Source organism: Aquarana catesbeiana, linkage group LG09 (genome assembly GCF_042186555.1).
Source record: "Aquarana catesbeiana isolate 2022-GZ linkage group LG09, ASM4218655v1, whole genome shotgun sequence".
NCBI classification, from domain to species: Eukaryota; Metazoa; Chordata; class Amphibia; order Anura; family Ranidae; genus Aquarana; species Aquarana catesbeiana.
Genome location: NC_133332.1, coordinates 260,174,722 through 260,200,935, shown reverse-complemented (window position 1 = coordinate 260,200,935; position 26,214 = coordinate 260,174,722). Strand labels below are relative to the sequence as shown.

The window sequence follows — 26,214 nt, the reverse complement described above, 5'->3', positions numbered from 1 at the left end:
AAACTGTAGTTTGGGTACAGTGTTGTATGACCGCACAATTGTCAAACTGCGACATCGCTGAAAGCTGAAAATTGGTCTGGGTGTATAAGTGCCCGGTATTGAAGTGGTTAAACTACAGTATATGACTTTTTGGGGGGATTTAGTAGCTCTTTAAAGAAAAGGACAAAAAAAAAAGGATAAAAAAAAATGACAATTAAAAATAGTAAAATACAATTTATCAATTAAAATCATAACCACTTTGTAGTCTTTGCATTAAATATATTACTGATAAACAAAGGAGGTTTGTCCAACTCCACTGAGGCACTTAGTCAGGGATGGGTTAAGGTGGGAGAGGGTGGAGGAGATACTTATATTACCAGCTCTCTGGTCAGCCTGACACAGGGATACAAGCTGCAGGACGGTGATAGAGGGAGAAGAGGGTGAGGTTGCCCAAAGCTTACAATATGGCCCAAATCCAGCAACCCGAACCTGCCAAGGAAAACAAGCCCTATGCAGGGCCCCTCACCAGAGAGATCGATCTTGTACAGAGGGACCCCAAGAAAATCAACCAAGACGTGGTACAGGTGAGATATAGGGCATGACTTATTTTTTGTATTTGGAGCTCGGTATTTGTGCCATCACATCTTTTTAAATTAAAATGACAATGTATCTAGCTAGATCTATGGACGAGCAATTTGTTGTGTTACTTTGGTTGCTGCTAAAACAAAAAATTGCTCTTTAAGAGGGTAATAGGAACTCTACTGTACATGAGTTTATTCTCAAACTGTAGCAGTTTAAGAAACATATCAGATTTAAATCACGTTTGCACTTTTGCAGCCATAATGGAATAACACCGACTTTATATTTGTATAAAAAACATTTTTAGTCCCCTGCGCTACTATGTAAAGAAATGCGCTAATAAGTGTGTTTGAGGGTCTGCTGCTATATACCCAATATGTGTTCCAGGGTAATACAAAATAGCTAAAGAGCTCACCTCTACATAGCTGGTAAATTACTATATATATATAAAGAAAATCATACACAATAACTAATAATAAAAAAAATAAATAATAATAATAATAAACAAAAAATAAATGTGCAGTATAAAAACAGCAAAACATTTGAAAGATAATGTGAAAAAAATATATACCAGTATATTTTTTTCTGCATTTTTTTCTGTTTTTATACTGCGCATTATAATATTGCATATGATTTGCTTTACATAGTAAATTACCAGTTATGTAGAGGGGAGCACTTTACCACCTTTAGCTATTTTGTATCACCTACTTTATATTTGTTCCATGTTTCTATTTACATAGAATAACTTAAGAAAACAAACTTAAATTGCTGCTTACCTTTTTACTTGCTTTTTCCTTGCTGAAAAATCCTATTTGGAAAAAATCAAAAAATCCCCCTTTATGTGTAACATAGAAGATAGAAAAAGGCTACATAAATAGTCAAGCTGAAAAAGCACACAAATCTAATTTGACCAATAAAAATAAATAAATAAATACATAAATAAATAAATAGAAACCTCAAAATACAAAAGCCTATGCTCCAAGTTCAAAAAGGCAAAAAGGCATGGTCCCATTTGCTCCAACAGGGAGGGGAAAAAAAAAATCTGTCTTGATCCTCTAACGATATTCCCTGAATCAACAATCTCTGGCGTGATTACTTGTAAATGTTAATAGGCAGTTATAATATGCATTGTTTAGGAAGGGCTGGGAAGTAATGTTTATCATAATTACCCTGTCTGTACTGCGCTGGCAGATCTCATTATCAGTTCTAAACCAGATGTGCACACTGTCTGTCCTAACAAAGGGTTAAAGATCTCAAGGCTTGAGAGGTTCATTGTAGGTTAATGCACTTTAAAGTGGTTGTAAACCCTAATGCCGCGTACACACGATCGGACTTTATGGCATACTTGGTCCGACATTCTTCCCGCCGGACTTTCCGGCGGACTACCGCCGGACTTTCTGAATGGACGGACTTGCCTACACATGACCGGACTTTCCGGCAGGCTAAGTCCGCCCATCTTTCCGACGGACTTTCAACAGAGTTACGGCGGACTTTCAGAATGAACGGACTTGCCCACACACGGACAAGTCCGTTCATTTTGAACGTGACTTGGGTACGACGGGACTAGAAAAGGAAGTCAATCTCACCACTTTTATCGGCGAGATTGACACCTTGCGAGCCCCGTCGCGGGGCATACCAGGCCCTTAGGTCTGGTATGGGTTTTAAGGGAAACCCCCTACGCTGAAAAAAACGGCATGGGGTCCCCCCTAAAATCCATACCAGACCCCGATCCGAGCACGCAGCCTGGCCGGTCAGGAAAGGGGGTGGGGACGAGCGAGCGCCCCCCCCCTGAACCGTACCAGGCCGCATGCCCTCAACATGGGGGAGTGGGTGCTTTGGGGGGGGCGCTCTGCAGGGCCCCCCCACAGCACCTTGTCCCCATGTAGATGAGGACAAGGGCCTCTTCCCGACAACCCTGGCCGTTGGTTGTCGGGGTCTGCGGGCGGGGGGCTTATCGGAATCCGGGAGCCCCTTATAATAAGACGGCCCCCAGATCCCGGCCCCCCACCCTATGTACCCCTACCCATTTACCTAGGGGAAAAGTGTCAATAATAAAACACACTACACAGGTTTTTAAAATAATTTATTAGACAGCTCCGGGGGGGTCTTCCTCCGGCTTCGGGGGTCTTCTTCCGGCTTCGGGGGTCCCTCCGGTTCCTCTTCTCCCGGCGTCCGGTTGGTCCTTCTCCGCTCTCTCTGGCCTCTTCTCCCGGTGTTCCAGTTCTTCTGCGGGCTCCTCCACTGTCTTCATGCCGCTCTTTTGCCAGCGGAGGCCTGGACTTCTGCCTTCTTGTCTTCTTGGCTTCTTCCCTCTTCTCTTCTCCAGATGTTGACACAACGGTCTCTCTGGCTGGACTGCTCTCTGAGCGCTCCGCTGTGACTTATATAGGCGGAGACCCCGCCCCCTTATGCCATCACAGTCCCTGGGCATGCTGGGACTGTGACGTTTTAGGGGGCGTGGTCACCGGGTGATGTTGACCACGCTCGACCAAGCCAGAAGTCCGGGCCTCCGCTGGCAAAAGAGCGTCATGAAGACAGCGGAGGAGCCGGCAGAAGAACTGGAACACCGGGAGAAGAGGCCAAAGAGAGCAGAGAAGAACTAACCGGACGCCGGGAGAAGAGGAACCTGAGGGACCCCCGAAGTCGGAAGAAGACCCCCGAAGCCGGAGGAAGACCCCCCCGGAGCTGTCTAATAAATTATTTAAAAAACCTGTGTAGTGTGTTTTATTATTGACACTTTTTCATTCACATAAGGTGGGGGGCCGGGATCTGGGGGCCCTCTTATTAAAGGGGGCTCCCGGATTCTGATAAGCCCCCCGCCCGCAGACCCCGACAACCAACGGCCAGGGTTGTCAGGAAGAGGCCCTTGTCCTCATCAACATGGGGACAAGGTGCTTTGGGGTGGGGGGCCCCCCAGGGCGTCCCCCCTCCCCCAAAGCACCCCCCCATGTTGAGGGCATGCGGCCTGGTACGGTGCAGAAGGGGGGGCGCTCGCTCGTCCCCACCCCCTTTCCTGACCGACCAGGCTGCGTGCTTGGATCGGGGTCTGGTATGGATTTTAGGGGGGACCCCACGCCATTTTTTTGGCGTAGGGGTTCCCCTTAAAATCCATACCAGACCTAAGGGCCTGGCAAGCCCCGCGCTCGCCGCAATAGGAAAATTTGTTTTTCCTATTGCAGCGAGCGCGAGATGCAATACCCTGTCCGTCAGACCAGCATACAGACGGACGGACTTTCCGTCAGGAACTGAGTCCGGCGGACTAGGATTTGAAACATGCTTCAAATCTAGGTACAGCGGACTTTTGGGAAAAAAAGTCTGCCGGAGCCTACACGCGGTCGGATTGTCCGGCGGACTCTGGTCCGCCGGACCAAGTATGCCGTAAAGTCCGATCGTGTGCACGCGGCATTACAGACCACTTTAACCTACAGGTAAGCCTAGATTAAGGCTTACCTGTAGGTGCAAGAAATATCTCCTTAACCTACACAGTTAAGGAGATATTTTCCTAAAAACGGGCACTGATATCTACGGCGCATGCGCAGGCGCACTGAGCGTGCCATTAATGAAGGCGATCATGCCGTCACTGACGGCTCCCATGCGCATGCGCTGGAGTGACATCATCGCTGCTCCGGCCAGTCACAGCCCCGGAGCAGCGATACCCAGAAGTCACTCCGGGTATCATGGCGGCGACGGAGGAGGTCAACGAGGGTCGCTTCGATCTCAGGTAAGTAATTCATAATGAGCTAGTCATACTAGCTCATTATGCCTTTGTCCTGCAGGGTGTTTTTTTTGTTTTTTAGAGAGGGTTTACTTCCTCTTTAAGAAAAAAGTGTTCACTTTGCCCCCATCTTCGCATTGCCATCCATTCTAAGCTGCTCTAGGTGTTCTATGCACAAAGTTACTCAAAAGAAAGAACCAGAAAGAAGGAAATATATGTTTTAAATTATTTTAGGTGTACTGTGTGAATGGGAACACATAAACAAACGTATAGTGGGGGTATCTCACGTTTAACTGCAAAGGAGGAGCTACTAAAACCTGGTACAAATAGATACTATAAAAATAGAAATTAGAATTGAATAGAAAATTGACCAACTCCTTTTAACAGGTATTGATGATAGAAGAGTATATAGTAAGTAAGCTATTCACTTGGAGAATTAAAATACTTTTAACAGCCTGGTGGAAAACCTTTTTATTTATGTATTTTTAGCTCTATGTCTGCAATTTATTTTCTGTATTTTTACCTGTATTTCTAGTTGTAATGTCACAGACTATTACTTTTTATCGTTTCATGTATTGGCTCCTGCATGCTCCTGATTTTATTTCTTATTGCCTGCTACATACCGCTGCGCCCTAAATTTATAGGAAGGCTTCCAGTTTGATTATGTAGTTCTGAGGATAAAATATTGATTGATATTGATTGATTATAGGTTTGTGTTGCCAATAAAATGCAAATCCCTTGCCTTCTGTGTGGTGTTTACCACCTGTATAGAGATCGTAGTTCAATGGGCAACAAAGATTTTTTCCAACTAGTAAATGTCTGTACATGCATGAATGGGATTATTTTGGGAGCGTGTGTAAGGTGTTGAGGGTTGGAAGACAAGAGCTGGAGATGCCCGAGGGATGTATCAGACATGGGGTTGATTGGCATACCAAAGAAATATATTGGAGATGGGGCAGAGGGTGGTGAGGACACTGGAGGCATGTATAATAAGTGGAGAGGACACTGGAGGCATGCATAATGCCCCGTACACACGGTCGGACTTTGTTCGGACATTCCGACAACAAAATCCATGGATTTTTTCCGACGGATGTTGGCTCAAACTTGTCTTGCATACACACGGTCACACAAAGTTGTCGGAAAATCCGATCGTTCTGAACGCGGTGACGTAAAACACGTACGTCGGGACTATAAATGGGGCAGTGGCCAATAGCTTTCATCTCTTTATTTATTCTGAGCATGCGTGGCACTTTGTCCGTCGGATTTGTGAACACACGATCGGAATTTCCGACAACGGATTTTGTTGTCGGAAAATTTTATATCCTGCTCTCAAACTTTGTGTGTCGGAAAATCCGATGGAAAATGTCCGATGGAGCCCACACGTGGCCGGAATTTCCGACAACAAGCTCCGATCGGACATTTTCCATCGGAAAATCCGACCGTGTGTACGGGGCATAAGAGGTGGAGGAGATACTGTAAACTAGTACTGGATGTGTTGGGGACAGGAAATATCAGAGGTCGGAGTGGGGAGGCAGAGAAAGAACACCTGAGACATGTATCGGGGGTTGGGGAGATTGGGAATACAAGAAACATAATGGAGAAGAAGGGAACCAGAAATGGCGCAGGTATGTTCTAGGGATAGATGAGACCAAGGAAGGATGAGATATATATTGGTGTAGGGGTAAGGTCAAAGGGAGGATGCTGGAGGAATATATCGGAGGTCTAGAGAATTGAGGATACTGAGACAACATTGGCCAAGAAGGTGACAGGGAACAGTGAAAGGGGATCCCTGAAGGGGGTCAGGAAAGTAGGACGCATGTATCAGAGGGTATAAGGGAATACTGGAGGAGTATTCCACAGATGGAGGGGACTGGTGACATTGGAGGCTTGTTGTCTCCTCAGGAAGGATGTGCTGGAACTGGAGAGAGTCCAGAGAAGGGCAACAAAAATAATAAGGGGACTGGAGGATGTCAGTTACAAGGAATGACTACAAGCATTAAACTTATTCTCCCTGGAGAAGAGATGCTTAAGAGGGGATATAATAATATCTACAAATATATCATTGGTGATTCTAGCATAGGGAGAAAACTATTCAGTCTCAGGAGCTTAGGAGAACACGTGGCCACTCAATGAAGTTGGACGAAAGGGTTTTAACCATTAAACTGCATTTGTTCATTCTTTACTGTTAGAGCATTAAGGATGTGGAACTCCTGGTTGGTAGTGACAGTAGGGAGTGTCAGTCATTTCCAAAAACTCTTAGATGGATGGACTGGTGTCTTTATTCAACCTTACAAACTATGTAACTATATTGAGGGGAGAATGGGAGGAGAACAGCAAGGGCTACTCCAAACGAGCCCTACCTTCCCATGTAACTATGTAATTGTGTTCTGGATATAGAGTAGACCTTATATATGTATTGTGGATCGAGAAGGGGGGGATCCATCCGAGAGATGATGTTGGAGGCATGTATCAGTGGTGAAAGGAAATGGGAATGCTGGAGACATGTACTAGAATATAGGTGACCAGGGACAGCAGAGGTATGTTCTAAAGGTGGATGGTTTAGGGAAGTTGGCAGGCATATAACAGAAATGGAGGGGAATAGAGATGACCCATGAGCAACGAGAAAGTGCAGTAAGAGGGACATCACAGACATTTCAGTGACAATTTAATGACTAAAAATATTCAGAGTAAAATTAATATTGCCATTAAGAACTACTGAAATGATTAGCCTAGGTTATAACTCACAGCAGATCTGGACAATTCACATTAACCCAAGATCCAACGGGGAAAATTATTATATGCTGGTTTTGGTATTGGGACATTTCAATGCTGAAAAAAATAGAAGCTTTACTTTAAGACCACCCTAAACCTCCCTCACATTGCCATTAAACATATTGTATAGGGTTCATAGGGCAGGATGCTTTGTGTAGCACGTTTGAATTTTCAACAGTATTAATTTCGTCTACTAAATTAAGACTGAAACTAAAACAATTGAGATGACTAAAATACGACTAAAACGACATTTTAGTCAAAAGACTATAATAAGTCTAAAACTAAAATGGCATTTTAGTCAAGAGAGTATGACTAAAACTAAATTGAAATTTGACATCAAAATTAACACTGGTCTGTAGTGCATGTTCAAACATAAATGCATAAATAATAACATATTTGATTTTTCACTCCAGCAGTATATAATGAGTTTTGAAGTTGTAGAGAAATACTTAAATAATGCATTACAATTTAACTACACCCATTAGATTTTAGACAACTAAAATTAGTTTTAGTCGACTAAAATGTACTGGAGATTTAGTTAACTAATTACGACTAAAACTAAAACAATTGCAGAAGACTAAAATGGGACTAAAACTAAAATGCCATTTTAGTCAAAAGACTAATGCCGTGTACACACGAGCAGACTTTTCGACCAAACTGGTCCGACGGACTTCCAACGGACTTTTGAACGAACTGACTTGCCTACACATCACACCAAAGTCCGACGGATTCGTACGTGATGACGTACAACCGGACTAAAATAAGGAAGTTCATAGCCAGTAGCCAATAGTTGCCCTAGCGTCGTTTTTTGTCTGTCGGACTAGCATACAGACGAGCAGACTTTTCGATAGGAACTGAGTCCGGCGGAGTTCCGACACAAAGATTTGAAACATGTTCCAAATCTAAAATCCGTCAGATTTTCGACCGAAAAAGTCCGCTGCAGGTCCGATGGAGCCCACACACGGTCGAATTGTCCGTCAGACCAGTCCGGTCGAAAAGTCCGCTTGTGTGTATGCGGCATTAGACTAAAACTAAATCAAAATTTGCTGCCAAAATGAACACCGATTTCCAACAATATACATTTTATAAAAACACTTTTTACTGTCTTCTGGATTTTTGGATGTTTTATTAATTGTCCTGCTCCTTGCCAGTTTTTGCATTTCTGTTTCATTTGCAGTGTCTAAAAGTGGTTCTAAAGGCAAAAGGTTTTTTCACTTTAATGCATTCCATGAATTAAGTTAAAAAAAAAGTTCCAATACCAGTCCACAACCCCAACACCCCACCCAGGCCAGCCACCCATAAACACTTACTTCTCTTGGTTCAGCCCTCTCCTGTGTACAGCAGCAATGCTCTTTTCCTGCATTCACAGAAGTCTCTGAGGCCAGAGGGAGCCATAGGTGTGTATCAATGGATGCACACAGCCAAGCTCAGGAACACGGGTGAGGTTCTAGCTTAAACTAGGTGGCCTCCTCACTACAGATATCTTCTCTGGCACAGCCTGGGCAGTTAGTACCTAGAGAGTTAAATGGGGTCATACTCCTTAAAGACACTAGGAGTACAGCCCCATTTGTGTATAGATAGGGGTGTGTAGGGGTGACCTGGAAGACTTCTGGGCAAAGGATGTAAACAAGGAAGGAGACTGTGATTGTCACTAAGAGGTAAGTATGCACTTGGGTGAGGTTCCAACTCGGACTAGATGGCCTTCTTGGTGCAGATATCTTTTCTGGCACTGCCCGAGCAGTTAGTCTTGTGTAGACTTGAATGGGGCCATACTCCTACAAGGAACTAGAAATATATTTCCATTCATGTCTATGTGTAGCAATTGTGTAGTTGTGGCCTTAAAGATTTCTGCAGAAATTATGTAAACAGTGGAGAAGGCTGCCACTGTCGTGGAGTGGTAAGTATGCATTTCAATTGTGTTCTAGCTCAGACTTGGTGGCCTCCTCGTTGCACATATCTTCTCTAGAACCGTAGCCCTATTCAAGTCTACAATTAACTACTGTGCAGGTGTGGCCTGGAAGGTTTCTGCAGAAGGGATGTAAACAATGGAGGAGGTTGCCATTGTCACGGAGAGTTATGTATGCACCTGGTTGAGGATCTATGTTAGACTGAATAGCCATTTCGGTGCAGATATCTGCTCTGGCACCGCCTGAGTAATTAGCTCCTATAGACTTGAATGGAGCATTATTCCTTCAAGACGCTAGGAGTAAAACCCAATTCAAATCTCTTGGTAGCCATTGTGTATGGATGGACCAGAAGATTTCTTCACGAGGAATGTAAACAATGGAGGAGGCTGCTACTTTAAGGGTAGATAGACGTGCTTCTAAATCTCCCTTGCCTCTGAAGCCTGATCCACCTTCAGATTGTGCTTCAGAGGCTATACAGGCGGTGAGGAAATGATTTTAACCCCATTTTGCCATCAAACAGCACTTGGCGCTTCCCAATGATCGTCTGCTGCCTATTGCAGCTTAAGGGGGGGCAGTTAGCAGGCAGCAAAAATGTGGCTCAACCACGCATTTTTGCTGCCCTCCAACCTCAGGTCTAAACGAGGCATTAAGGAGGAGAGGTAAATATGCACCTGGGTGGGGTTCTTGCTCAGTCTCGGTGGCCTCCTTAGTGCAGATATCTTCTCTGGTACTCAACGCCTAAGCAGTTAGTTTCTAGAGATTTAAAGGGGCTCAAACTCCTTCAAGACGCTAGCAGTATGGCCCCATTCAAGTCTATGGGTAGCCACTGTGGCCTGATAGATTTCCGCACAGAGGCTGCTGCTGTTATGAAGAGGTAGGTATGTACTTGGGCGATGTTCTAGCTCAGACTAAGTGGCTTCCTCAGTGCAGATATCTTCTCTGGTACCGCCCCAGCCTATAGTCTTAATGGGGCCATACTTTTTCAAGATGCTAGAAATACAGCCCAATTCAAGTCTATGGGTAACTACTGCGTAGGTGTAGCCTGGATAATTTCTGCATGAAGGATGGAGGGGGCTTCTGCTGTCACAAAAAGGTAAATATCCACCTGGATGGGGTTCTAGCTCAGACTAGGTTTGAGGTCTGGGTAGGGTGGGCTATGGAGGGGGGGGGGGTTTAGTAAAAATCAAGTTGTTCCCTATTTTTAATGATCACATAATTTAATTTTGTTTATGTACTCTAGTTTGAAGTTTAATTTAAAAAAAAAAGGTGCGTGCAAGCTGTTGTTCCCAACCATTTTGGGTCAAAAGATTTCAAGAGTGTGATAATCCCCATGTGGACATTGGCTGTGCTCAGGAAAGTATCTCCTCTAAGGATCAGAAACATATTAAAATATAGTTACCTATCATGTGCTCTTATAAAAATGAGACCTATACATCTTTTGAATGTAATTAGCCATTGTGTTCAACTGTTGACTTGTTTGTCTGCTGGTGTTTTAATTGTGGAAAGGGTTTCTTGTGGATGGTTAAATACAGTGACTTGTACCCATCAAGTAACAGCTACCAATCTTCACTTCGAAATTAGGAGGAGACCTGGGTAAATTTAACACTGCAGAGAATGCTTCAGTTCCAGACAGGCTGGGGGGGGGCTGTCACATGAGCCAGAAAAGACCTGACAGCTGGAGCCTCAACCCACATCCACCTCCGCACAGAGACAAATATACAGAGGGAATTCATGGAATCCTAATAAATGCTAGCAGCAGTGCTCCTTGTAAGTACAGCATTACCTTCGTAACACAGAAGGTGTTTACTTATCATTACTTCCATCCTAGATGTAAAAAACAAGGATATCTATCTATAGCTGGTCAAATCTCACCATACATTTGCAGAAGAATTATTCACGTGATTTATAGAGCTTGGTTACTTTTTTGTTTGCCAGTAGATTCGCCTTTTCCAGACAGATCCCATTTGACCTATAAGAAGAACTCCACCCTATGTACGTAAACTACATTCACACTCTATATAAATCGTCCCTTTAATATGATTTGTCAATGACGTGGCTTTCTTTCTGCACCGCCATCTTGGAGCTCCTCTTGGCAGTAATTCCCTAATATTCTTACTCGTGTACAGACATGGCACTGGTTTCTGCACATGCGTGGGATCTTGTGGTGTGCATGTAGGCACGTGCAAGCATTCTTTTTTCTTGTAGGTATCACTGTACCGATGGAACAGGAAAAGGCAAATTTGTTAAGGGAATTTGATCCCTTAGAAAATTTGTTAGTCATCTCTGGGGATATGATGCCAAATTCGTGTGAGAGTTTAGGTGGTCATCCTAATGAGGCAGCATTTAAATAAGCGATCCCATGTAAATTTGGTATGCTTTGAATAAGGGTAGGTTAGGGTGAGGAACCCGCTAGTTAGGGACAGTGCTTTGAGCAGGGAACGGTTCCTGGTGAGTAGGGACAGAGCAAGGGACACTGTCCGGGGCCAAAGAATCTTCCAAGGATCCCTTTCAGTGGGCTAGTGCAGTGTGGATTATACAAAATACTCCCACCCCTCCAGCAGAGGCCGTCTTCCGCTTACCCAACTGTAAATCATAATACAGTGGGCTGTACTCATAGTGTTTTGTTCACCAGTGTGCCATATTGTTCTTCCCTTGTAATTTCTACAATTCTGAACCATTACTATAAAGCTACTACAGTGCTAGGACCCTGTGTGTGCGGTCCCTCCTGAGCGGGTACCTTGTTCGAGGCCCGTCTTCACACATGTGCCAATCACCGAAATACTTCCTCCTGGGATGTGTAATGTAGACATTCCTGGAGGTAACAGGAAAAAATGATTCCTACATCATCATCCATCATCCAGGTCCTCACCTCTAGTTAACAAAAAAAAGGTATTTACTTTTTGGAAAGTATACCAATTATCTGTGATTATATAAAAGGTACGGGAACGGGAGCAGATGAGGGAGACGTTTATTTATCCACTTAAGGACCGGAAGGATTTGCCCCCTTAATGACCAGGCCATTTTGTGCGATACGGCACTGCGTCGCTTTAACTGACAATTGCACAGTCATACGACGTTGTACCTAAACAAAATTGACGTCCTTTTTTTCCCACAAATAGAACTTTCTTTTGGTGGTACTTTATCACCTCTGTGGTTTTATTTTTTGCGCTATAAACAAAAAAAGACAGACAATTTTGAAAAAAAAAGCAATATTTTTTACTTTTTGCTATAATAAATATCCCCAAAAAAATATATAAAAAAACTAATTTCTTCCTCAGTTTAGGCCAATATGTTTTACATATATTTTTGGTAAAAAAAAAAAAAAAATCGCAATAAGCGTATATTGATAGATTTGCGCAAAAGTTATAGCGTCTACAAAAAAGGGGATAGATTTATAGCATTTTTATTATTATTTTTTTTATTAGTAATGTTGGCAATCTGCGATTTTTATCGTGACTGCGACATTGCTGTGTACAGATCAGACACTTATGACACTATTTTTGGGACCATTGACATTTATACAGCGATCAGTGCTATAAAATGCACTGATTACTGTGCAAATGTCACTGACAGGGAAGGGGGTTAAACACTAGGGGGCGATCAAAAAGTTAACTGTGTTCCCTCAGTGTGTTCTAACTGCAGGGCGGATGGGCTTACTAGAACATGACAGAGAGCACTGCTCCTGATCACTGGGAGCAGTAGTTCCCGGTCATGTTACTAGGCAGAACAGGGAATGTCTTGTTTACATCTCCCTGTTCTGCCTCTCCGTACCACGATCACGGGCCACTGGCGGACAGAGTCCGCGGGACCCACGTGCACGTTCCCGCGGCTTGTACGCTAGCCGCCGATGACGGAGTGACATACGGGTGTGTGGTTTTGCTGACTCGTGCCCCTTTGCCAACGTATATCGGTGTGAGACGGTCGGCAAATGGCTAAATGACATTGCTAATTGCATATTGTACACGTTTGCAGCCTGAATACTGAAATTTGCACTTAAAACTGTAATTGGTAACTTTTGGAAAAGCCAGTAAAAACTTGGCTGTGCCATAAAATTTTGGGTGTCATGTCAGTAAATTTCAATCTGGTAGGTTGGCAATACTGAGGGGGTTGTATATGGCTTCCTGAAAACTGCAGAATGCTCTAGGTCAGCGTTTCTCAACTCCAGCCCTCAAGGCACCCCAACAGGTCATGTTTTCAGGATTTCCCTCAGATAAGTTGTGGTAATTACTAAGGCAGTGAAACTGATCCAATCACCTGTGTAAATAATGGAGAGCCTGAAAACAAGACCTGTTGAGGCGCCTTGAGGACTGGAGTTAAGAACACTGCTCTAGGTAAAAACTTGGCAACCTCCTAAAAATGGATGACTATTATAAACAATTATAGTAAGAGGTAATGTTCCAGGATTTATTTTAAAACACTTGTCTCTAATTTTTGTGGGTTTTTGTCATGTTAGGTTTTTAAAATGAGGGAACGTTAAAAATTTTGAGTTAAAAATTCCCATCACCTAACAGGACTTAAAAGGAGATCTTCTAATGAGGACATTTATTCAGGTGACCACAATGGTGCTCTACAATTAGAGTGGTAGTAAACTCTTTTTTTTTTTTTTATTTTTACCTGTGGGTTAAATGAATATCTCCTAAATGTGCACCGTTTAAGAGATATTCTAGCGAGCATCACCGGCACAAGCTCTCTGAAAGAACGGCATACCCATCCTGTTCGTTGAGAGCGGTTTGCCACGGCCGAAACTCCCACGTGCATGTGCAGCTGTCGTCACAGTTCAGCCAATTAAGCGGCTGCAGCCCACAAACCTGGAAGGAAGACCAGGCGAAGATGGAAGCCTCTGCAGCGGTGACAGCGTGCCACTGGAGGGCTTCGTTTTACTTTCTATTTCAAAAGATTTTTATTTTGGGAAAAAACATATGAAATACAGAAGTAAACTTCATCATGTAAGAAAAAAAAAAAATAAAACGCGGAGAAACGAGAAATACATAAAATATCTGTAGGCGGAGAAGTAACATTTTCAGATACCCCTGATCCATAACAAAACACAGGATTATACTAACTGTCTGACAATATTGAGAGGAGTTCAGCCTGATTGGCGGAAGGTCTCGCACCTCCCAGCACCCCTAACGGGAGCATTCTGTGCTGGAAGGGGAAACCCCCATCCACCATGTACAGCATGAGCCCCTTCGACATGGAAGGGGATATTGTCAGGGCCGGCGGACTTACTTTTATTTTCAAAATATATTTATTTTCTTTTTGAATAACATAAACAGAACGATAACATATAGTCAGCCATGTTACCAAGTGATACATAGTTTCAAGACGAAATAGAGCCATATGGTAAATGTAAAAGTGACATGAGGCTCCTGATCAATAGACAATGGGTATATGACATAAAAACATAAGTATCTGGGTCTCCCAAGGAACCCGCAGTCCTGCTCATCAGGCTGGATCAGGCTGGACTGCAAGTTTCATCAGGAGACCCAGATACTTATCGTTTTTGTCCCCTCCGCATATGGGAGGTATTTCCATGCATATTGCAGAGATGTGAGATATCTTTACCCTTTATTTTGGTCATTGGTGGACGATATATATCTCAATATTGAATAAGGATCCTTTGATTGACTGAGCCATTGGATGATATGCACTTGTTACAGGGATTACCTAACCTCTGACTGAATTTTGAGTGGCTCATCATATGCAGGTTTGAGGGTAAATACCATGTATCCTCTGATATAGCTGGGTTTCCTTTAATGTATGTTGGTGGCTAACTGGACAGTTTTTTCTTTGGTCTCCCCTTAGCTCGGACACGCCAGACAATTTTGAGCATAGGTGTGGAGTTATACTCTATGGAATGAAGCCCTGAGGAAGCTGCCATTGTGCCAAATGTTGGCAATCTCCACACAATACCAATTTGACATTATGCTGTGACAAGTTTTTATATTATACCATTTGATGTTTTGTTACACGTGGTCATTGTATAGATTTAGGGGACTCTTTGTTAGTCCCCTTTATGTATTTGGATATGTATCTTCTATGTATATTTCAATACACGTTCGTTTTTACGAATTTATGTATATGCTATATCATCAGGGAATCACCACTTAAATGCTCACTTCCTTACATTCTCTGTTTCCTTGCATAAATATTCTGCTGCTGATTTGACTCTCCCAGCCCCCTATCTTCCAAAACCCTTCAGACAGACAGGGAGAAGCAGCCAACCCTTGCAGCCAAGGAAACACAGAACAGGCCTAAATAATCACATGCAGCTCAACTGATTACAGTGAGCCATTAACTAAATTTAACTAACCAAGCACCTAAGTGGATGTTACACAAAGCATGCACTGAATATCACCCATGCCAAGCGGCCAACCTCCTTTTCACGATTCAGCAAGACAGCTGCTTAATACGGGGTCCTGCAAGTGGGAGATTACTGGAGTAGTGGTGTCTATTTTAGTGATATTCAGCTTTCACTGGGATCCCAAATAGGTGGTATATGTATAGTGAAATTGATCCAAGCTGAACCACTGTAACTATGTATAAAATATCTATAACCGGAATTCCTCTTTTTAATGACGCACAGCTAACTTGATAAGGTCTGCAGCACTATAGGATTTTTTTAATTTTAGGGTTTCTTAAAATTTTAAGCGTCAGGGGTTGTATTATAATGTTATAATCTCTATAGCAGTAGTTGCCTATAGTAAGAAATGCCAGTCTGTGTAATTCTGTTGCACAATGATCTGAAATGCTTCTTCCTTTTCAGGTGGACTTTGAAGATGTCATTGCTGAACCGGACAGCATTCACAGCTTCGATGGAGTGTGGAAAGCCAGCAGCACTACCTTCACCGTCACCAAATATTGGTGTTACCGGGTGCTCTCGGCCATCCTGGGCCTTCCGCTGGCCCTGATCTGGGGATTCCTCTTTGCTTGCCTGTCCTTCTGCCACATATGGGCCATAGTCCCCTGCGTCAAGAGTTACCTGATGGAAGTCCAGTGCCTGGGCCAGTTCTACGCGGCGTGCGTCCGTACCTTCTGCGATCCAATCTTCGAAGCCATGGGGAAGGCGCTGAGCGGAATCCGCGTCGCGCTCAGAAAGGAAGTTTAATAAAAACTTACGGCTTAAATGAAACTTTATGTCTACTAACAAAGCCAAGTGGATGTCAATTCAAATGCACTAGAGGGATCCGCAAACGGGTGTATTGCACTGCATTGGGGGTCCCTCTGGAGAATGAACTTTTGAACATTTGGGGAGGAGGCGGGGGTCATTTTTCTTTTACTTTTCATGTAACAAATGAAGAATGCAAAGCCAGAGAAGGTATAAATACCGCATTTAATTATTATTTCTCTGTATGCACAAAGGCTGTGTTTTGGTGAGAACTGGAGTAGAGTATAGGATACAAGATCTATGTCACATGATATTGTGGATGAATGGCCGCTGAGGTCCGATCGATACAGTTTTTGTTTTTTTTTGCTCAATATGTACATTGTATCAGGCTCAACATTTCCTCCCCATTGACATTATCACAGTAACCAAATCCTTAGAAGGAATAAACAGATTAATAATAGTTCTTTGTTACACACAGACAAGGGTTACACGAACAGGGTACGGCAAACCAGACCAGGGGATCATGGGTAAATCAGGAGCCTGGGTAACCCTTGGTTCTTTGTTAAAACTAATGGCAGGTAAAAAATTGATGCAACAAGTCTGCGGAAAGAGAGGATGCAAAATACTGATCACACAGCGAAAAAGGCAATTTACAAGCAGGATTCAAGCAAAGTCACAAGAGGCCGGGACTAAATAAAGTGCGGGGTCCGAACTATTCATAGTACCATCCATGTGAGATTAGGCTGCCTGATTGTCCCCAATTGTGTCATTCCTGTAGTTATGGGCTAAAATAAAAATGATCTGTCTCCTTCATGTGTGCTATTGTACTGGAAATATATCAGTGACCCTAGTTGGAGTGTGACATTTGTATATTAATATCTTCAGGGAATGCTAAAGGGAAGTGAGGGAAGTGTATTAAATCTTAGCAAAATCAAGTTTCAACTTTCATCAAGTTAAAGCAGATTTATTTTATTTTTCATGTTAAAGTGAATCTATCAAATATACTTTTTTTAATATATATTCTGAATAGAGAAAGTAATGGTTAGATCGCCTTTTGTTTTTTTTTTTTTTTTTGGCTGTCTGTGAGATTTCCCTTTACTTCCTGCCATGTAAATGCTACAGGAAGTTAATTGAAACCCCCCCCCCCCCCCCCATTGAAGTGGAAACCCTCGTAGATATTTTTAGGGCTGCATCTCAATCTGTGACCAGCCAGTGTAAAAATCTATGACACTCACACAGCGCTGTCCCCCAGCTGGTTCTCAATCTGTGACCAGCCAGTGTAAAAATCTATTACACTCACACAGCGCTGTCCCCCAGCTGGTTCTCAATCTGTGACCAGCCAGTGTAAAAGTCTACGACACTCACACAGCTTTGTCCCTCGGCTTCCTCTCAATCTATGACCAGCCAGTGTAAAAAATCCCCGATACTCACACAGCTCTGTCCTGCTGGCCTTCAATCTGTGACCAATACAAACCAATACCAATACAAACTAAATGAAAAAGTTAATCAGCGCACATAAAAAGTGGGATAGCAATAAATGGAATTAGTAGTAATAGGTCCATAGATAACAGTGCTGGATGGTAGATCAGCTGGGATGTGTACAACTGAAACACACAAAACCTGTGTGTACAACTGAAACACACAAAACCTGATATCTCCTTGCCAATGAAAATGGGGCTATCCTCATAAAACTTCTTTTAATTCAATCTGTGACTGGCCAGTGTAAAAATCTATGACACTTATACAGCTCTGTCCCACAACTGGCTCTCAATCTGTGACTGGCTGGTGTAACAATCTGGAACATTCACATAGCTCTGCCCTCCTGCTGGCTTTTCGATCTCCAACCAGTCAGTGTAAAAATCTATGACACTGATGGAGCTCTGTCCCTCGGCTTCCTCTGGATCTATGACCAATCAGTGTAAAAATCTATGACACTCACACTGCTCTGCCCTCTAGCTGGGTCTCAATCTGTGATTGGCCACTGTTAAAAATCTATGACACACACAGCTCTGCCCCCTAGCTGGCTCTTAATCTGTGATTGGCTGTGTAAAAATCTATGACACACACAGCTCTGCCCTCTAGCTGGCTCTCAATCTGTGATTGGCTGTGTAAAAATCTATGACACGCACAGCTCTGCTCTCTAGCTGGCTCTCAATCTGTGATTGGCTGTGTAAAAATCTATGACACACACAGATCTGCCCCCTAGCTGGGTTTTAATCTGTGATTGGCTGTGTAAAAATCTATGACACACACAGCTCTGTTGGCTCTCAATCTGTGACTGGCTAGTTTTTTCAAAAATTACACTCTTACAGCTCTGTTCCACAACTCGCTCTCAATCTGTGATTGGCCAGTGTAAAAAACCCTGACACACAGCTCTGTTTCTCGGATCCTCTCACTCTATGACCAGCCAGTGTAAAAATCCCTGACACTCACACAGCTCTGTCCTCCTACTGCAATGATGTCAATTTAAAAAGTTGTCAGTTGTCACTTTTGTCATGTTTTAGAATCCCCAAACTATATAGTCCCACTAAAACTCATCATAATTATGGAAGTAGAGGATATTGTTGGGGTCCCAAATATGAAAACAGAAAAACTCAAGAATGAAATTTTTCCAGATGAAGCCCAATCAAACCCCCATGTTTTACCTAGGCAGAAGGGGCATCTTCCAAAAACCAGCACCTATGAGAAGAAATGATGGACTTTCCTAGGCAAGCTGCCAATTCTCTAAGTATTCCAAGCAAAATTTTGTATTTTGACCTCATAGGTGTCTATATATAAAATGTTAGCTGTGCAAATGTCTCAAGCATTTGCACTGCCGCCATGAATAATGCTTCTAATATGTTTATTTCCTATGATCTTCAGCTTACTAAACATATTAGACATATTACGGAAATTATTTGGGAAGACTGTGTGAATACTTGAGGCGTTCACATCTACTTTATGGTCCTCCTGTGGCCAGTGCTCTGATCCTCCTCTCACCATCGACAAAACATAAGCAAGCCCTTGAAATGATCAAGTACAATGCATGGCTAGCGGTGGTTGTTGGTCATGTATTGTACGTGATGGTGCCAGTGAAAGGGATGGCGACATGACCGGCAGGAAAGGAAAATTAAGAGGACTGGTTGTTGCACCAGAACTGGAAAGGATTAAGCTTGCAGGACTCTAGATTAATGTATCTCTCTCTATTAGAGTCTCCCTAGACAAAACAAGCATTATACCCTGGATATGCTGGTGGGGGTGGGGAGGGTGGCAGATTTCACTTTTTTGGCCAGCCCAGAGTTGGGCTTTAACTGAAAAGCCCAGACTGTCCTAGCCAAGTAATTCTGGCAGTAGTGGATTTCTACTGGAGGCTCTGACATTAGTAATGACTTCCTCCCCGTTGCACCAGCCAAGAGAACCCTTGTGGTGGAGTTTATTTCTAACAGAACTCGGTTTGTAGTCCAGCCCCTCAGCTATTACACCCCTGAATAAAGCTGTCCATGCATTTTGGTTGGTTCCTGAAGAGCCTGCCAAAGTTTGAGCTGTAAGTGGACCTCCTTGCTTAGATGGATTATTATAGATTATCGATGGAGCCAGGCAGACATTCGTCAGGTGAAAAGCTGCTGCACCAAATCAGATGTAGTTGCTGTTTGGGTGTTCTGACAGCCGCAGACACCAGCTGTCAAAATACATAATTAACACAAACTTAAGAAAGGGGAAAGATGACGCTGGACCTATGAGTTTATCCTATTGGCATTGCTATCCAACATTATGATGTTGGTCTAGGTGATCTGGTTACGGGTTAGGCAGCTTCTTTGGTTCTTCTGTTTTGTAATGCAATACAGAATAAACAGGAACTAAAGCACCACTCCACTCAATAGTCCAGATACAATCAAAAGGGTAGCTAGTGTTTTGAGAGTCTAAAAACGACCCCTTTCATCAGGGTTTGGAATAGAGGATAATGTCTGTATTGATGTAGAAGATCTGATTATAGGAGTAGGCAGCTTAAAAACCCCAGAGGATCCTTGGCTTGTAATGTACTACTGTATAAATAAAAACTGAAGTGCCACACCACTGATCAATAGTCCATGCCCCCTTCATCAGGTCTTGGAATAGAAGACAATGTTGGTGTACAAAATCTGGTTATAAGGGAAGGCAGCTTCCCCACCCAAGAGGATCCTAGGCTTGTAATGTACTATAGTATAAATGAGAACTGACGTGCCACACAACTGCTCAATAGTCCATGCCCCCTTCACCAGGGCTTGGAATAAAAGACAATGTTGGTGTTGATGATCTGGTTACGGGGCAGGCAGCTTCCACGCCCCAGAGAATTCTTGGTTTGCTACTGTATAAATAAGAATTCAAGTGCCACAACACTGCTCAACAGTCCATGCCCCCTTTATCAGGTCTTGGAATAGAAGAAGATGTTGGTGTTGATTTGGTGTAGAAGAACTGGTTATGGGGCAGCCAGCTTCCACACCCCAGAGGATCCTTGGTTTGTAATGTACTACTGTATAAATGAGAACTGAAGTGCCTCAACACTGCTCAATAGTCCATGCCCCCCTCATCAGAGCTTTTCAAGTGGGAGGGTCTTGCCATTAGCTGGTTCAGCGGGACCATTGAGCTGTGGTGTGGTGCTCCAATTCTTATTTATACAGAATACAGAAGATGGTAGGACAGATTCCGCCATCCACCTTGTTTAGCGTAGATGAGGGAATTTAGTTATATCTCATGTTCAGCTTTGGAGAACTGTAAAATCCCTTACATTGTCAATCGATATTAGGATTTGATTGGAGGGAGTTTATTTGGTATAACTTTGTGAAAGAGGCACCTCTGAATTACCCATGATCCGTGTATGCAGGCTACAAAATAACAACACATCAATATGGCTTCCATTATCCATAGAAAATATTTTGTTAACAATAAGATGATGGGGAATGACACAATTACTTCATTTTTTTTTGGGGGGGGGGGGGGGGGGGAGACCATATTGTAACTATACACAATCCTGGCAACAATATGGTGACATTAGCATCTGAAACAAAGGAGGACCATGTCATAAATTATTCCAGTCACTAAAGCTGGTGCCGTTGACGACTTACAACCAACTAACTTCTCCAAAAAGCATCTGTTAAAGCATTACTGAAAGTGTCAGCAAACACAAATGAAAAAGGGTTAAAGAGATTTAAGTTCTGTGTCTATAGTGCCACCTAGTGGCCTCAAGCTGCATCCTGTCCGCTGGCTTCATTCCTATACACAGTGCAGTCTCAATATTCAAGCAAAAAATCTTATTAAATGCAAAAAAAAAAAATCCCAGTGATTGTAGAATTGACCATCTGCTGTTTTCTGAAAAAAAAAAAAAAAGAAGGCTGTTTCACATGTAAGAAAATGTTTTCTTCGCCCAAAAGATATTTTGATCATGCCGTAAGTACAGTTAGGGATTACTGTCTAGTTTGTTTCTTCCCATATGTCAGATATGGGCTGCGATGCTGGCTAACAGGATGATCTGTATAACAGAACAGGGATCTACAGTGGCGATATTGGTTGTGCTTCTGCAGATGGGCACCATGCTGGTTTTCATTCTGCATCGAAAATGTAGCTGAAGAGGATCTGGCCCAGTTGTCTGTAGACCTAAATACCAGTGGGATAAAAATGAATTATGTGGACTTGGGTAGGTGCCACTGCTGCTTTTAGCAACCAATAATGTCTATATATGTCAGAGCTTTTATTCCCTTCGCTCCTCCATTGGCTGGGCAGAGGCCTGTGCTGGTTCTCTTGAGGAGGGGGTGGGAGAGGAGCTCCACTTGGCTTTATATGTCTGTGCTTTTGTTTATGACGGTAACAAACACGGATACAAAGTAACAAATGCTGTGCGGGAGAGCTTTTAGGGGAAAGGTTAGAGGAACATCCTTCGTTCTTCAATGCTTAGCACACCCCTGGCCTACGCAGCTTTGTGGGCCTTAAGCTTGTGAACGAGATGAGCTTGAACAAAGGTACCAGAAATGATCCGGCTTTGTTGTTGTTGTTCTTCTTCTCTCAAGGTCATGAATTCATCTTCTGGCCCCGAAAACTGCTCTACCCTGAGGCCCCTTTTTCCCTGCTGGGCTCCCGCGGACGGCCTCGCAACTACTTGGTGCATTGGGTTTATTTGACTTCGCTGCTTTGGCCACTTCCATTGCTTCTTCTAGTCCACCCTGCTTCATAGCTGTTTTACCCAGCAGTTCTCGAAAAACATTGTTCATGTTCTTTGTCACATCCTGTAAAGAATACAAAATAGCTGAGCTGTTTAAAGGGGAACTTTTAAATAATTACATCCAGGGCTTTTTTCTCAGAGAATAGGTGCAGAAACTCAACCATGCCCGCCACAAACATACCTGCCAAATGGCATAAAATTGTGCATACAACCCCTCCCTCCACTGCCCTCATCTTTGCTCCCTTCCTTAAAAGCTCCATCATCTGTCATATTTCCTACCTTTGTTGCAATATTAAGCTGAAGCACCTATCCGGCTGTAGTACCTCCCAGCATACTATACTACAGTCACTTGCAAGGGATATCATGCAGTAGGAGCATCAACAACTGGTCACCAGGAAACAAATGGAGACCACAGAGGGTGCAGCCTACCACACACCTTCTCCTGCCCATGACTGCACTGAACCCTGGGCACCTGTTCTGTATCTCCCTTGTGCCTGTCCGGCACTCAGTGGGATCTGCGCAGGGGATCTGACCTGTGGGAACTACTGGGAGATAAGCTATCACTTGTAAACACAGAAGCTGGACTTCAGTGTTACCAAGTGATAGTGGTGAGCAGGGAGAAGAAGACCTGAGCCAGAGGTGGTGGAACTGATTTCCCCCTAGTTCCAGCTGAAAAAAAGCCCTGATTACATCAAGGGGTCTAAGTATAGAAAATTTGGTGCACAGATGTCTTAAGCATTCGTACAGGCGCCATGAATGATTGCCTTATTGTTTGGAATTGATTATCTCCTATGATCGTCAGCTTGATCAAGTGGTCATAATGCGCCATTTTGTTTTGGTTGAGGTGTTTCAGGAAAACACTGACTTATAGCTACTGGATGGAGGTAACAATACTAGGAGACAATCCTCAGGGATGAGCTCAAGCATGTTCGGATCCTAGACCAAACCCACTTGAGTTATCCTGCCAGGAAGCTGTCACAGCACTCTGCCAATCATAAGGGGCATGTATACTTTTTCGCGGAAGGGAGTTTAACAAGACACATGGCCTCTTTTCTTCTAATTTTAATGAGTGGCCATGTGTCTTGTTAAACTCCCTTCCGCAAAAACGTTTTATCCCTATTATGGGGTTTTATCCCCATTGTCTACTTCTATTATTGTAATTAAAAGATAAATGAACACTATGGAAACATGTTTTCTAATGTCCCAATAAAGTGACAATAAAGTAATAAATCAAGTGTATACGTCAGCTGCTATTAAGAAAACCCTTAATAAACAAAAAAAAAGTATTTTTTTATTTATTTGTATTTTTTTATTTCTCAATTTATTTGCTAATTAAAAGATGGATTGCAGACATAATTTTATTCTTGTAAAAAGTTACTGATCCATCTCACAGCAGAACTATGGTTTCTAAAGTGATACCAGTTACTCCCAAGCAACTTATTACAGGTCTGTGAGGTATAGTATAAAAGGTCATTACCTACGAGAAATAATGAAAGATGGGTCATTATCTACGCTGTTTTGAGATCACCAATCGACAAAAGAAATATCAAAGCACAAGGTCAAAACTGGATCCTAAACTCGCTTGCTAAGAATATGTAAATACTTTGATGTCTATAGTCGGGTTATAGGTTCACTTTAACATATTTTATTCGACAGTATTTTTAACATTCAGTAAAAATACCATGAACGGCGCATAAACAGTGATGAATCATGTGAAAATGAAGACATAATCTGGTGTATAAAATGTGTCGTGGCAATGTTTTCACTATAGTTTAGTAAATAAGATCCAGCGACTGGTATCTGGTTGGCACTGTACTTTACCTTGTCTACTTCTATGCTTTGCCGTTCACTTTGCCAAGTTTTAACTGCAGACGCCCCCTTTGGTGTGATGTCGATTGGGTTCCTCCTCTCTACAGGTAACCTGCTAAAAGTGTTAAAGATTAAAAACTGATTCATCCAGTGAGAAATGTATATTCCAATAATAATAATAATAATAATAATAATATATATAGATTAAAAAAATATATATATACGCATACATACATACATATATATATTAATCCACTTCCCGGCAGCTGGCTGTATATGTGCAGCCTCTGGATTTTAATACCGAGCAGCCGCATATCTGTCTATAGGGAATCTTTTTTTTAGTGCTAAGAGTGCGCTCTCACCGCAGTAACTAAAGTGTCATGGAAAGCTCCTGATGCACAGCAATCAGGAGCTTTCGATCGTGTGACCACTGTGACAGCCAATCACCAGGGTCACATGAACAGAATGCCCGCTTCCACCTACCAGCATTTAGGTCCTCTTAAAGGGGCGCGAGGTGGCAGCAGGAAGGGGCTAAAAATAACATCATAATATTATTACATTAGATTAGTAATAAAACATTTACAGATTTACAGTATACACACATTATACACAGTCGGACAATGCCTTATTTATCATAAGGTATTTTTTAATAAAATATTGCAAGGGGAGAAGCACTAAAGGCCCGTACACACGATGCGAAAATCGGAAGTAAACTTTCGTCCGACGAGCGATCTGTCGATTTTTGGGTCGTTAGTATGGTGCTTTAGATTGCCGATTCTGGCTGTCCCTGGTATTGTTCCAGCAGGATTTTTACTTCACTGGTCCAGGTCCCCACACCATCGAGTTTACCACCACCTGCACGGTTGTGCATCCCCATCTGCACACCTGGTATCTGGTTCATCACCACACGCATTTGGCATGGTTTTCTCCCTGTCACCGCAGCACAAGTATATCTTATGGCGAACCACAGGGCAAAGTAAGTCCTGCTGACCCCTGTACCCTGCCCTACTGACCCAGTCTTCCATCCTGCTGACAACCTGTACCCTGCCCTACTGACCCCTGTACCCGCCCTACTGACCTCTGCACCCTGCCCCACTGACCCCTACCCTAATGACCCCTGTACCCTGCACCCTACTGACCCCTGTACCCTGCGCCCTACTGACCCCTGTACCCTGCGCCCTACTGACCCCTGTACCCTGCGCCCTACTGACCCCTTGTCTTCCGTCCTGCTGACCCCTGTACCCTTCCCTACTGACTCCCTGTCTTCCTTTCTTCTTACCTCTGAACCCTGCCCTTCTGACACCCTGTCTTCCTGCTGACTCCTTTACACTGACCCCCTATCCTCTGTCCTGCGGATCCCTTTCCTCTGCCCTTGTGACCTCTCTTTTCTGCCCTGCTGACCCCCGTACACTGCCCTGCAGACCCTTCTCCTCCACCCAGCTGATCCCTGTCTTCTGCCCTGAGAACCCCTGCTCTCAACCCAGCTGACCCCTGTCCGGGTTTGGTTTAGCCACACTTCTTAAGCCCCTCCCACTGTTAAGAGTTTGATCACACCCACATTTTGCCGCAGTGCGGTATGCGTGCCACAAATCACTTCCTCCCTTAAAATAATGGAGTGGGCAGACAAAATCGTAAGAGCAAGACTACACATGCTCAGAAACAAAAGAATACATATAAAACCATTCAACACATTATGTCACTTCTGAAGTTGTATTCTGTCGTACGAGAATTTTTGTATGGCGAGTAACCTCTTCACTTTTGACATGAGACTAGCATGCAACAAAAAACGGTCGTCTGAAAATCTGATCGTGTGTACGAGGCTTTAGGGTAAATTGCAGTAAGGTTTTACCTTTAAAAAAAAAAAAAAATGTTGCTGTATATTCTGTAAAGAGGAGTTCCAGTGTCCTGTGAAAAAAATAAAAGACAGTTTTCTTTCCTCGGCACCTCAACTATGGGCTGTGCCAGCTTGGGGCTTCATAGCCGAGTGCCCACTGCGCATGTGGGAGCAGTTCTGCGCATCGAGAATGGGACCTGTCACGTGTCCCAAAAGACTGTGGGGAGGGAGGAGAACTTCATTTCCGATCGCCTAAGCGGTGGGAGCAGAAGTGGGAGCGGGTACCTGTCAAAATTGGCTGCCTGCTCCCCCCCTCCACGCTCCTCAAAAGTACCAATT

The 26,214-nt window shown here is 43.3% G+C and overlaps 2 protein-coding genes across 3 annotated transcripts in view; one reads left to right on the top strand and one right to left on the bottom strand.

Moving 5' to 3' along the window:
• Positions 1 to 38: 38 nt before the first annotated feature.
• LOC141108570 (caveolin-3-like) lies at positions 39 to 16,910 on the top strand. Its single transcript, XM_073600291.1, has 2 exons — positions 39 to 563; positions 15,719 to 16,910. Exons 1-2 carry the CDS (start codon positions 444 to 446, stop codon positions 16,058 to 16,060), a joined length of 462 nt encoding a protein of 153 aa, XP_073456392.1. The 5' UTR covers positions 39 to 443; the 3' UTR covers positions 16,061 to 16,910.
• Positions 16,267 to 26,214, bottom strand: part of LOC141108568 (SLIT-ROBO Rho GTPase-activating protein 3-like) — a 152,594-nt gene continuing 142,646 nt past the window's right edge. The window contains exons 21-22 of one of the 2 annotated variants that reach the window (XM_073600287.1): positions 24,054 to 24,153; positions 16,267 to 22,296 (exon numbers count right to left, since the gene is read on the bottom strand). In XM_073600287.1, coding sequence (XP_073456388.1) covers positions 22,090 to 22,296; positions 24,054 to 24,153 — 307 coding nt within the window. In that variant the 3' untranslated portion in view covers positions 16,267 to 22,089. Of the gene's footprint in view, positions 22,297 to 24,053; positions 24,157 to 26,214 lie in introns of both variants that reach the window. The other variant, XM_073600286.1, reaches the window with a different exon arrangement.

What these genes read in the sequence shown, in the direction of transcription:
- LOC141108570 (XM_073600291.1), top strand. Translation starts at nt 444, where the DNA reads ATGGCCCAAATCCAGCAACCCGAACCTGCCAAGGAAAACAAGCCCTAT. An exon ending in TCAACCAAGACGTGGTACAG is followed by an intron (nt 564 to 15,718) that starts GTGAGATATAGG and finishes CTTCCTTTTCAG; the next exon opens with GTGGACTTTGAAGATGTCAT.